The sequence below is a fragment of the Platalea leucorodia genome (assembly GCF_965183815.1).
Source record: "Platalea leucorodia genome assembly, chromosome: 11".
In the NCBI taxonomy this organism is placed as follows: Eukaryota; Metazoa; Chordata; class Aves; order Pelecaniformes; family Threskiornithidae; genus Platalea; species Platalea leucorodia.
The window spans coordinates 4,481,521-4,495,193 of record NC_138833.1 but is presented as its reverse complement, the minus strand read 5'-3'; the positions used below and the strand labels follow the sequence as shown (position 1 = coordinate 4,495,193).

Here is a 13,673-nt window from a genome sequence, read left to right as displayed (position 1 = left end):
AAAGCGCGGGGAGGGGGCGGAGCGGCTGGGGCGCGGCGGCAGCGCCCCCGCGCGGCGGGGAGGTCCGGGAGGCCGGCCGCCGGCTCGGCCGGTGGTCCGGCGGCTGCCGCTCGCCCTGCGCGAGTTACCTCTGCAGCACCTTTAGCAAAACCTACACTCGGAACAAAAGGGAGAATGCAGAGGATATGCACCAGCTGCCTCTCCAAACGCCTGCGCTGCGGGCTGTGCAGAGCAAGGCCCAGCACAAGCTGTGTACTTCCAGCGAGTGACAGACAACCCCGCCGCGTGGGCGCCCGGTGAGGGCAAGGTTCACACAGGACAAAAAGCGAGAAGGCAGGTTTGTCCAGAAAGGTCACTTTATTGGAAAAAACCTAAAATGGACTTAAAACCTGCAGCCCTCCTCCCACAGCAGTGGTGTCAATGGGCTCCCCAGGTCACCTTAACAGACCCGTTACAGACAGGAGCTGCGGTACAAATGTTAAAAGTGCAAGTATGCTGAACTTCACACCCACTTTTATGACCTGGCAGGAAACACAAACGCTTCACAGCTCACAGAGAACTCGTTCACAGCACTCGGGAGGCAAAACCGGCTCCCTGCATTCCCCACAGGATACGCAACACATCACTCGGAGGAGAGTCCGATGCAGAACATCATAGAAGGTAGGGGTGAGGTTCCTTCAAATTTATTTTATTGCAGTAAAACCTCTAAAAGGTAGAGCTGTACAAAAAGTCTAAACAGCATTATTTAAGAATAACAGCACCTTACGCTGCATTTGTTCTTATTTAAAATTCTATTTCCCAAAAATACATTCCTAAATATACAAACTATACAATCTCGTCACTTTAATGCTGGTTTCTGTGATGATATAACTTTAACCTAAAAAAGTCTTCAAAACATCCACATACTGACAAAAGCTGTAATATACAAATGCCTTGGTACCTTCATAAAACCACATAAATAACTTCAAAACCCAAACTGCATTTGTAGAATTGTCCGGAAAGCAAATACTTTATGGTGATCACACATCGTCTGCAGAGAGCGTTGGAATGTTTACCCTCGGCCGTGTGAAAAATGCCATTTTCTCTCTAAAAAAAGATGATCAGTTGTTAATGCAACAGAAGTCTTGCCAGAAACGTCCATCATCCACATTAAAATTTATCCCACCAGCTGTCGCCACAAGGAGCAGCAGCACATCCTCTCACAACCTACACCTCTTATTTACATATCAGACATGAGGCATCCTTGCAGCTAAACTCACAACGCTGACCTTAGCGAACAGCCATTTCAGAAAGGCTCGGGGTTTTGGCTTTCTGGGCATGTTACTTGGGGAAGCAAAGGGCTGCTTCGGCATCAAACACAGGATTTGTGAATTTGTTGCCAGGTGGGGAACGATTTGGAGTGCTGCCGGTTGCTTTGAGGTGACGTGCAGTGCTGCAGCTCGTTTCCCCAACTCTCAGACCTTATACTTTGATATAAAAATACAGAAATTTTTGTTTGAGCACAACACTTAACTACTTCTACAGCGATTAGCTTTCCTCATCAGCATCTCGGTCACCCATGGAAAAATCACGGTAGCAGTCAATTTTTCCTTCCCCTTTACCAGTGAGCTGTGCTTACCTGAATGACTGTACTTCCAGAGGCTCCTTCCGACTCTGCCCTCGCAGCCTGTGGACATCCTTGGCAGCAGCTCTCATCATCTTATCAGCTTTGAGCTCACACGTGTGTTCTGTTTTTTCCACCTAAACAAATAATGGAAAAAAACCTGTGTTTCCAGGAGGAATTATTTTATCCCAACTAATCTCCAAATACAGCAGTATTTCAGCTGCAGCTCTGAGGGGCTTGGAAACTGTTGACTCTGGAATCACAAGCCACAGAAGCTAAACCGAAGGCTTGTCAGCTAGCCATTTAATGGAGAGAGCTTTTTGTAAGGTCTGCTTCCAGCCCTTTAGTAAGAATCGTGGGTGCTGTCTGCACCTTCTTTGTATCTTCTTGATGTATTTTTTAAGCCAGCAGATCAGCTCACGCAAGAACGTGGCAACCCATGGTCCAGCTGTGCCCCAAAGAGCACCTTGTACCGACTCACTCCTCCACCCGGTGCCCTAACAACTTCCTTTCTGCCCAAATCGCAGAAGTTGAGAAGGAGCCCTGTACATGAGGGCAGGTACACGAGTACGATGCAGACAGGGCAGGGTAAGTGCTAACCACGGCACATCACGCCTACTGTGGACTGGGAGGCTGCACTTCACAAAACGGATGGCATTTGTGACTCTCATGCTTGCACCTGTGCTGAGGCAGGAAACCTCTGTGCTGGTAAATGCACGGGTTAGGGGCTAACAGAACTCTACAGGAAATTAAAAAGGGGTCAAACTCCAGCAAAAGTGATAATGCTTTCAAATTGAAAGACAACTTTCATAAAAGAAAACAAAATTGTTTAATGAACTGTTTGTTGAAATTCTTGGTAATTAGTTCTGTCTCCTTTCCATCCCTGCCCTGCACTCCACCCTTCAAAAGCAGAAAGATAGATACTATTAGGCGCTTAAAGCCAGAAAGTCTGCTGTCATCTGACTTATCGCTTCATATGCATAAGGATCCTATTCTAAAGTCAAGCATCATCCATGCACAAGTTTTATGCGGCCATTATTTCTCTTAGGAGAAGCAAGAGACATAACTGCTATCTTCCTAAGCCTCTATCTGTGGGAAGGCAGGCACAGACACTGCAGTCTGTAAATACCACACCTGAGAACAGCCAGGCACTCAAGGACTGCAGCTTCCGTTATCAAGCGCTTGCTTGACGGAGCCGTAAGTGGAAGACGAGTGACTGTAGTGCTAAGGCTTCATTTCCTGACTGTCCAAAGTACCCTGTTTCTCAAATCACGCTTCTCAAACATCATGAATAAAATCCAAGGGCAGGTATTACTCACTCGTTTTTCCACTAGTCTCAGGAGCAGTCGAAATCTCTCGTCATCCTTCACCCACTGCGGCAACTCTTTTTCACCCTGACTTTGAGCTTGTTCCAACTGTTCCTTCAGTTCTCTCAGCACCGAGATCTCCTGAACCAGCCGATCATGCCAGGTTTTTGAAGCTTGCAGGTCCAGCTCCAGGTCTAGTGAAGTGCGGATTAGGCGCTCTGTACCGAAGGACTTGATTGAAGGCTAGAAAAGAAGGGGTGTGTGAGCACAGTGACGAGAACTGTCCCAACCACTCCCCCGTGAAGGGCCACGTACATCGCGAGACCCATTTTTCCAGAACTTCTCTTAGCACAAAGCATCTCTATTGATCCTGCTTTCCAATCCATTTCAAGACAGAAAGCACAAACTCAAGCAAGTCTTATAGATAAGCCTTTTGATTTTGGTGTTTCCACTAAATTTCTTCCTCAGCAGCTTCTCCAAATCAAACAAGTCTTGCTTGCACACCTTGCTCCTAAGTTTAATGTCTCATCTTCAGATGAATCCACAATGCAGCAGAAAAACCCGTGCTTGTTTTTTCCAAGCCTTCTTGCCTTCTGCTAGCTTCAAACACAAGCTGCCTCAAGAAAACCATCTCCTTAGGAGCTCAGCATCAGTATCCCGGGGCAATTTCAGTGACTGCCATCACAACGGGCACAGGGGTTCATTGTGTGCCACAGAGTCACTACAACAGGGTCACCTGAGCACCTGAGACATCAGTCTCCTCACCCTCTTCCCCAGCTCCTCACATTTATTGTAAGTACTTAAGAATCTCACAACAATAAACACAGCAAAACTATTTGTGCTACTTCTGCTCTGACAGGATGGAAAACACCAGGAACCATCTTCCTAAATTGATTGTTTTAAATGAGCTCCAACTTAAACGTTCCTGTCATATGCTGATAAATCAAAGAAAAGTAGCCTGGAGAGACTTCTCACACACAAAGAAAAGGTTGTGAATGAAATCATGTGGCAACTGATTTATGTTTGCAAATTCTTCCTTTAAACCAGTTTTCTGATTTTTTGCAAGTGTCTATGCTAGAGAAAAAAAAAAAAAAAAAAAAGTGAAGTTTTTACCCGTTTCACTCTGACACTTCGTCTCTCCATTGCATTTCGAACAAAGGGGGGCTTTTTGGATAGCGTTGAACTGTCACTGTCACTGCGATTCAGCTGAAAATGAAAGTGAAACCCACATATTTTTCATGAAAGAAATACGAGCAGTGCATACACACATTATTAGCAAGATCGGAGGGTTCTGTACGTGATTATAAGCAGTGATGTAAGCAGAACTATGAAGTTTTGTGAAAGGCTACAGCGGACAGCTGCCACCCCAACCTGAGTGCACAACACGCAATCCATTTGGCACAGCCAGATCCTGCCACAAGCCTTGAACTCCGTCCCTGTTTGGGAACAGACTGCGTGGAAAGAGAGACACTAAGTCGGGGTATAATAGGGGACTTTACCCCACTGCCCTTCTCCTGTGCAAGTAACTAGGCTGGGCAAAACAGCCTAGAAAAATAAGCTCTAAGTAATAATAATAATAAAATAACTCTTTTTTAGCATCTGTAAAACCTGGGGCTATTTTACTAGAGATTTCTCTTTTCTAAAATCACCTGTATTTTAAGCTCGTGGTGCAGGAGGTAGGTTTACCTGTAAGCTATCCCCCTGGGTTTTTCAACTTAAGAGTTGTCACGTTACACACATACAGCCTGCCTTCTTTTGTGGTTGCCTTTAGACCCTTAAAAAGAGCTCGACTCAAGTAGGGTTTAATTCCCTTCTCATGTTCCTTCTCAAAGTTGGAGGCGGGGGGGGACAGGTGTGTGGGATCTGCATGTGCTGGGACACAGTACCTCCACCATCCAAGCACTGGCCACTGCTGCAAATTAAATAAGGTTTGTTTCTATGGAAGCACCTGCTTCTGAATCAGAGAAAAACTGCACATCAAATCCGGCTCAGCTGTATTAAGAGCATGCCCACTTAGGACAGGTCATGTGTGATAAAAGGCAGTGCTTGCTTGTTTGCCAATTCAATTTAAAAGACGAGTTATTTATAGTTTAGGCTGACCCTCAATCCAGGAAATAATTGTGAACAAACATTTCAAAGCAGTGGAAATGACATCCTGACCCAGTACGTGGTCTATTCAGTTACCTTCAGACAAAGCACGCTGGAGACTTTCAAGCTTCCACAATTTTTTTGCTGACATTAGCAGGTACTTGCCTTTCCATTTCTATCAAGCTTTTACATTCACCTCATCTAAAGTCAGGTGGACACAGCTAACTCAGTTCAAGTTAGCACAGAACAGTCTTAAAGCAGCGGGAAAGGGTCTGATACGCAGCTTATTCATCACTGTCTTACAGCATCCCTTCCAGGTTAGTTTGAGCATCTCAACATGCTGCATGTGCCACAAACATACGTACACATATATATTTTATAAATCTGTGCTTAATACTATTAGTTCCAAGGAAAGATACTGTCTAGGAGGTAAGGATAGAGCAACTTCTGAAGTCAAAGGGGGAGAGAAGAAAGCAGTGTCAGGTCTTTGTGAAAAATTCAGACTATGTGAACATTGATATCATGCATTCATGAATGAAAAACATCATTTATAACCTTAGGATTGCATTTTCCTTACCCGACACACATACTGACTTTGCGGTCCTGGGGAAAATGTTTTTGAGCGGATGATAGTGCTACCTCTGACAAACTGCGTTTGGGGCGGATTTGCTGCTCTTTTGTCTTTCGGACGAACTACGGTAGAAGATTGTGCCAGATTCTCCGTGTTTGTCTCTTTATCCACCTGAAAGACAGACACTGCAGTGTAAATGCCAGCTTGCCATCTTATCTATGACACGTACCCGTCTGACAGCCACACGTGATACATCAGTCCCAGAGGCATCCCATTCAGAAACAGATATTCTTTACCCCTTTTCATGCAGGGTGTCCTGACACTTCACTCTTTGAACTCAGTAGCTGCTACATTAACTGTATCGCTCCCTAAGGGCTCCGCATCTGTTGATTGCTGTACCACACAATTGATTCCAACGAGCTTTGCCTGTTGATCCAGGACATCAGCGTGACCTGGCAATCCCATGCAGAACGGAGGTATGATTTCAAAGACCATTCCCTTACTTGTGCATCTGAAGCGAAGATCCCAATCGCTGTATGTACGTGCACAGAGAGCACGTGTACAGCACACGTTTGTTAGACTACAACAATATTCAGAATTAAACAAGGTCAAAGCCACAGTCACATTAATGAAAACGGTTTTCATGAGCAGCAAAAAGGCATGAAACGACGCTATATTAACTGTGGGACAAAATGGTCACGTAGAGTTATTTAAAAATATTTCAGGTAGATAAACATTTAAACATCAGTGATGAACTTTCAAATAACTGCTGTAGCCTTGCTCAGCTCAACAGCAACCCAGTCAGCTGAGCAACGGGAAGCTTAACTCATCTTTCTGTTCAAAGGGCCCTTGACCTTACCTTCACTGCTGTTTCCATGTGCAGCTGGGAATTCAGACTTTCTTCTGTTTCCCACAGCGATTTTCCGGCACAGAATTCTTCCTCCTCCTCTGCTTCATTTTCACTGATCTCGTCCTGTTCTTCCTGATCAGGAACCTCTTCGTCTTGCCTGTTAAGAACAGCCTTGTTACTGAACTGGCCGCCTGTGCACAAAACTCTGGTGTTGCTGCAGGAGTTACCTCCTGTAAGCTGCTGGACCGAAACGCAGCCCCAAGGCAGCCAGTTGTACCTGGCAGGCCCTGTAGCCACTGAGACTGCGCAAACGCAGGCTTATAAAGGAATGAAGGAGTGAAGCTGCACCAGAAGGCAACCGTTACAGCCAAAAACTTCATACTGATCTTGCTTCAAAAGAAGCAAGCTGAGGGTTCAGCCATGTGGTCTGAGCTTAAGGTGAGCACATCTTAAGGGCAGCTCTCAGGGTGCCATTAATCTTAGTTTAAAAAGTGATGCCGGACAACATTGAAGCATTGCTTTAACATTGTTTTCAGCTCCTTTGAACTCACAGCTGGCTTCTCCATCAAACCCATTGAAACATTTGAAATAAAAAGCAAGCCTGACCATTAATAAAATCTGAATCTGAACCATGTAAACAACACCCAAAATTAATATGCAAGCAAAGCCTTGCTCCATAAAGTGAAGCTTTCATGGATGTCCATAGAACATTGTACAAATAACAAAATTAGCATAGCGCTATTGACTGTTTTCTACATTTATCTGCTTTGTTCTCGTTTCCCAAGCACAACCTCCAGAACAGAAGAAACAGGATTTTTCACCGAAACAGAAAGAGACAGAAGCAGCCTCCCACAGCTCTGTATCATCTGCTTTCTTCTCTGCACATGAACCCCCAAATGCTCTGATCATCCCACAACGCGAAGACGGTGGGATGCTACCTACCAGCTCTCTCCACTAGTTAAAGTGCTTCTGCTTTCCTCCAGTTTCTTCTCCACAGCTTCCAGTTCAACAGCTGTCTGCTCTAAGAGCGCCGAGACAGAGTCCTGAGGAGAGCGAGAGGCTTCTTGTGAAGATACGACTCTCACAAACTGCAAAGCGCCCAGCCCTTCTGGTCAGAACAGCCCCAGCCAGCTTTCCTCTGGTGGCCGGAGAGAGTCGTAGTCTCTCCACCGTGTTCTTCAAGCAGCCTATTGCACGTACAGTGCTCAGTCAAGCCTGTGTGAGCAAACCTGGCCCACCTCCCCCAGTTACACGAGCATATGCACGTGTGCAGCTACAGGATGAGCATATTGCATGCCATGCACGTGCAAAGGTAAGTCCGTTATCTTGACTCGTTCAGCAAGTCCATTGCAGCAAGGTGAACTGTCTAGTGGGAAGAAAGGCAAGAGCTCACACACCACTTACACCGGACCACATACCACATCCCTCAGCTTCATGAGCAGCAGATTTCAGTAAGTATTTAGCCCAGGACAAGGGCATATCTGTAATCGACATGTTAATTATTTCGCTGGACTTAATGACATTTTCAAGTTCTAAATATAAACACACCAGCCTTCACTTCTCGTCTATTGTAACAGTCCTTCAGCCACATAAACCCTCTCATTAGTACTGTTTAGAAGAGATTTGTTTGATTTAAGCAGTTGTTCTTACTGTTTTTTCAGTGCAGGGTACTTCAGAGTGAATATTTCCTTGCTTACTTTTCCTGGTTTGCTTCTGCAGATACTTATAACTAAGGAGGTTATACCAACGGGTTGATTTCTCTCCGGATCTACATATTTCAGCAAGGCTAATTTGTGCTCCACCCTATTGAGAGCAAAAACACAGTTTTAGTGTAATACTAAAATGAACCGCTACCGCACCACCATAAGAAGAAATGAGAGCGAAAATCCAGGACTACTTGACTTCAGCAAGTTTGACAAAAAGCAAAATTGCCCTGTTTATCCCCATTTCAACAGCACTAGTAATGCTTTACGTTGAATTATTTTTCACATTGTCTAGGACTTGCAATCCAAGTAGCAAGTGCTTCACTACAGCTCTTGTGTACAAGAATCCAGAAGTATCAACGGTGCTACTGCAGCCAGGATAAGTTACAGCCAGAGCTTCAAGGAAAAAGGGAAGGGATCAGGAGACGGAGACTCCCTTTCAAGAAATATGCAAGGCTGACAGAAATCACTGCCTCAGACTGATATGCTTTAGTTTTGTATGTTCCTCTTCATCTGCCGTATCATTTTTTTACTGCGTTACATTTAGTACACATCCTGACATATTCAAAACCAAAGTAAAACTGATTTGCAATTTATCTAACCTACATCTGAGTGGACTCCATCGCACCAGCCCAGTCCAGCAGACTGCATGCTGAGCACACCTCCTGCGTGTTAGCGTGCTCCCACCTGGAGCTCAGCTACTGTAGGACTGTACACGCTGCCAAAAGAGGACAACCCCGTTTGGAAAACAGATGCTTTCCTGAACCAAAGTGTGCTTTGCGAAGGAAGACATGCAGAAGCACCATAAAACCTGTACCCCTCCAGCCAAGGGAGATGCTGCAGAACACGTGCAGGACAAAACATCAACTTCTCTGTAACTTAGTAGTTGCTTATGTCCCAGCTCAACACACCCTACTCGTGTTCTGGAGTACAATACTCCAGAAATAGTTCTATTAAAATCAACTTGCTCAGGTAATACCGAGCAACACAAAAGCTCTTCTAAAATAGGGGATAGCTGCCTGTGGCAAGACTAGCACTCCAAAAACTATACTCATATAGATTTTAATAGTGTAGATTAATAGCAGTTTTCAAAAAATCCTTTAGAGATCTTCAATATTCTACAGTGGCTTCTAAATTCCTGAAAGAAGTCCATTCTCAATTACATTACAACAAATGTTTCCAAAAGAAAGAAAAATAGGTAGGGTTTCACATTAAATCATGAGAAAAGGGAAATCTAGTAGTCTGACAAAGTCACCAGTAGTTCTGAAACAAAACATTTGTCTAATAGATTCCGCCCCCCCCGCTCAAAATCGTTACTGCAAAGAACACTATGTGGGAGAGATGACATAGCTAAGGATTATCAAGAAAACTTTCACAAAAATCACCATATTTCAGTTTAAAATTTTGTCTAATTCAAAAGAGGAAACAAACACAAAGATATTAAAATAGAGATTAATACTAACCAAACATTCTTCAAGGTGAGACTTATCTACAGTGCAAACATCGACTCTTAAAGTCTTCTGGCGTAAAGCCGGGTAAGAGATAGAAACCCAAAATACTTCATTGTACACAAGATTGTCTGAAGCTTCCATCGGTCTTGTGCGAAACAAGCAGCTTGTGCTTTCTGAACAGGGCAGGACAGCCACGCGAATGTTCCTATTGAAAAAAGCATTGCAGTCACTACCACCGTACAGGTTTGCAGTCCCCTCCATTGCAAGAGCTCCATAAATCTGTAAGTGAAATTCATCCTGAGCACTGTGGACACTACTGTCCTACCCTATTCTTTGGAATATCAGTCAAACGGAGCATCTCATCACAACATCAGAGACATGAAGTGGCAGGAGTTGCCGTAGACTTCATCCTTCTGAACTTGTAATTGAACATCATGGGATTATGTTTTACGTGGCTGTTTACGTCTGTGCAACTTGTCACACTGCTAACATACCCTTTTGTAGGTAGAAACAGCTATGCAAAAATGAATCAAAATTTTGTCAGCTTATTCAGCACACAGCTGAATTTAAAAAAACTTGTGCCTAGAATGAGTCTAGCCGAAGCTGTACATTCCCCCACACAGGCATCTGTGCCGGTCTCCAAGGATGAGTTCTGTAGCAGGACGAACGCCCCTTCTCCACCCGATGCAGCTGCTCTGGGCACTGCTACAGTTAAGAACCTTGCTGGCTAATTCCAGGCAAGTCTTTTCCTAGCAAATACAGACCTTCAAGGAAAAAACTGTATCTTATTTCAGTTTGTGGGTTTATTAGTTCATAAATGTTGCTACACGTAACAAAGTGTAGAAGCATTTCGGAAAGGGTAAATTTAAGAGAGTGTGAAAAAACAAAACCCAACATCTCACAAATTCCCACTGGAATCTCATACAGATACTTGAGGCATGTTTATTTCACCCACTTACACTTTTTGATCTTGTTGTAACAGCAGTGCTGGAACATTACTCAGCTGGATGACCAGTATCGCAAATTGTTTATTTTTGTCATCATATCTGAATTGGAAAGACACAAAAAAGGATTATTATTAGAGAAGTCTCCCTTGGACTCCAAGAATGAGTATTCCACAATCAAACAACATTAAAAATTTACAAACAAGACAAAACTATAATGGCACCATGGCTTGCCTAGTTTAAAACAAAACCAGTTTCCTATTACATGAAGCTTTGCTACCAGAACATCCAGAATTTAGAACAGTCCAGAACATCCAGAACTTAGGAATTCAGATAAAACGGACTGCAGATTTGACCTAACACACATTGCTTTTCCTGGGGTCTAGCCAAATTGCTGTTTTGTAACTAAAACCTTTTGAAAGGCCTTATATAATGACTGTAATATAAAAAAGTTACAAGTAGAAATACTTGAAGTACAACAGTGAAAATGTTATGGGTAACCACTGTTCTACCGTTGATGGCCATGACAAGAGAGTTTTGCGCTACGTATTTTTTTCCTCAAATCATAAATAATCTTCCACTAAGTGATTTAAGGAAGGTGCCCCTGTGCCTACTTTCCTATGCCTTCCCCACTACTTGTGGGATTCAGGTTTGGTCAATGACTACGATTGCCATTTACTCTCAGCAGGTTTTCCCCCACAAGCTGCACACTGAAGGAGACGGCAAGCCAGCAAAAGGCTTGCTCCAGCCCAGCACTGTCAGTGCTCCCATTGCTAGTCTGCACCCTCCTACCACACCATCACCAGTTGATTTCCGCTGACATTGAAGAGGATAACTGGGCCAAGGACCTCCGAGAGCTGAGTGTAACTCTCAATTACACTACAAAGAGGGTGTTAGTTAGTTAACACTGATAGGACAGGATAAACAGGATAAGAAAACATAAAGCACTATCCTTTAAATCCCATATATCATTCTTTCCATTGGAAGGAAAATCTAATAAAAATGTGTAGCGCTTACCTCATTGCAATTTGCACTTTAGCTGTCCCAACTGCTTCTGTATCATCACCGTCAAACACCATCACTTCTGACACACATGGTCTGAAATAAATCAAAGACAATTAAGGACTTGATTTCCCTCCTACTGAACTGCTAGCATTTAGCTGATACAAGACCTTTTCCCTTCCATTCAGGGGTTGGGTATATGGTTTTTGTAAAATTAGCAGCTAAAAGAAAGCCCATTTAAGAAGTGCGTGCAATCACCCTTAGAGGTACGTATTACAGTGCTTATCAGCAGAAAGTAATATGCCTTCCCCCTTCACTGCCAAAAAAAGCCACACAAAAGACTGTGCAAAAACAAGGCAGTGGGGGTTTTTAAAGGGTACCCTTGACTGGATTTTAGCAAAAACAGCTGACTGCCCAGCAACAGAAATAAGACTTAACAACTGCAATCCTGTCGTGCATCGTGACAGCAAAAATTCTGAAGTTTGATTAGATTTAAGTCATTCCTTTGTTTCTTTAAGAAATCAAACTTCCCTAAGCACATTAAAACTGACAGAATACACTGACTGGTCTTCCTTGAAACAGCTACCTGCATCATTTTCCTCCCAACGTACTCCTCCTCCAAAGTTTTATGCACTGAAGTCCCCAAAACTACGTTCATTGTCTGACTCAGAGGCTATGCTGTAGCACATTACAACAGGATTAGCATTCTTCTCTGCTAAGTATTTTCCATATTACTTAGCACTCTCTTGTATTTCATTACATTTCAGCTAAGAGGACAACGTATTGCTCATCCTACCCTCACCATTTATTACAGGCATCAAAATGATACTGTAGTCATGGCAAAGGTTGGTAAGTCAACGACCCGAAGAACATGAAGTAACGTCAGAGGTGCGAGTGTGCACGGGATGCCTTCCGGAGCTGTCAGGCACTGTCCCTCCTCCCCTCTCGCAGAGCTCCCGAGCCCGCTGAGGGGACACGGGGCCTAAGACACCCAACTGTCTGACTGCCTGGCTTGCGCCCATGAGGTCTGCTTTACAGAAGCATTGCACGTTCTTGTCAAAGTGCATTGTGCTGTAAACTTAAAAAATTATTCATTTATCTAGGGAGTTAACAAAGATAATGAATGAATGGGGGGGATGCGAGATGAGCAATTTTTCACCTCTGCAGCCGTGTCTTGCAACAAATGACTCCATAATTCATCTCAATGCCAATAAAATAGTAAGAAAATCCGTGTTAGATGCAGCCAGACCCAGTACCGATAAGATCAGTACCTTCCAGTGAACTTTTTGCCAAACCACCCCAGACAGCTTTAGCAAGCAGTAAGGGAGGTCCAGAAACCCAGCAAGAGCGGTGCCGCCCAGCTCCGGCTATGAGCTATGCGCTTAGGGGGAGAAGTCCTGCCGAAATCACCGACAGGATCCAGCACTCGGGAACTGCATCGCAGCACGTACGCATCCATGAGGCAGTTCAAGGTGCTTCTGCTATCTTCCCGAAACATCCCGAAGTCCTCTCGCGCTGACTGAGGGCTGTCACCGACACCAGATCGGCTCACTGACAGGAGGGGGGCTTTACGCCTGCCAGATGGCTCCGCTCCCCCGTCAAGGCGGCAGGCACAGCTTACCAGCTCCTTCACAAACAGACCAGCTGTTCAAACAGTTCTCCGAGAGCTTGCTTTCAGCTACTTCTATTATGGGAAGCATGGGTCATTTTGATAATCAAATTCAACCTGCTCATAGTTTTTTCAGAAGCATTAAGAAATCTGTGATTGAGAACTTTAGCCACCAAATTACAAAAAAGATCATAACCAGCATTATTCCAGCTGACTCCTGTGTGCAAAGCTGAGCCATTGGCTTCTTCCTAGAGAGAGATCTGATGTCTACCTTTGTACAGACGCCTCATACACCCCGCTATCTCCAGCAACAGATTCATCAGACACCGCAGCTGACACACACGCCACCTTCAGTGCCGTCCCTCCAGCTGTATTTATACCTATCAGAAAAGCACAGAGGAAAATCAAAAACAGGTGTTAATGAAAACAAACCACCTGGATCAGGAGCAGCTTTTATCTTATCCTCCCCCTGAATTGCATTTTTTCCCCACCCAGGTATTGTTAAGCAACAGCAGGTTTCTGAAGACAGAGGGGACACGGGTAGG

General features: G+C 44.3%; 1 protein-coding gene across 2 annotated transcripts in view; it reads right to left on the bottom strand.

The window, feature by feature from the left end:
• Window positions 1–1,000: 1,000 nt before the first annotated feature.
• Window positions 1,001–13,673, bottom strand: part of WWC1 (WW and C2 domain containing 1) — a gene marked incomplete at its 5' end in the record, with an annotated part of 72,953 nt that continues 60,280 nt past the window's right edge. Inside the window, 12 exons of one of the 2 annotated variants that reach the window (XM_082324424.1) lie at window positions 1,001–1,086; window positions 1,619–1,740; window positions 2,923–3,153; window positions 4,024–4,116; window positions 5,576–5,740; window positions 6,429–6,597; window positions 7,362–7,462; window positions 8,070–8,222; window positions 9,586–9,778; window positions 10,533–10,619; window positions 11,535–11,615; window positions 13,400–13,508. In XM_082324424.1, the coding sequence (XP_082180550.1) occupies window positions 1,020–1,086; window positions 1,619–1,740; window positions 2,923–3,153; window positions 4,024–4,116; window positions 5,576–5,740; window positions 6,429–6,597; window positions 7,362–7,462; window positions 8,070–8,222; window positions 9,586–9,778; window positions 10,533–10,619; window positions 11,535–11,615; window positions 13,400–13,508 (1,571 nt within the window). In that variant the 3' untranslated portion in view covers window positions 1,001–1,019. The remainder of the gene's footprint in view (window positions 1,087–1,618; window positions 1,741–2,922; window positions 3,154–4,023; window positions 4,117–5,575; window positions 5,741–6,428; window positions 6,598–7,361; window positions 7,463–8,069; window positions 8,223–9,585; window positions 9,779–10,532; window positions 10,620–11,534; window positions 11,616–13,399; window positions 13,509–13,673) is intronic. The other variant, XM_082324425.1, reaches the window with a different exon arrangement.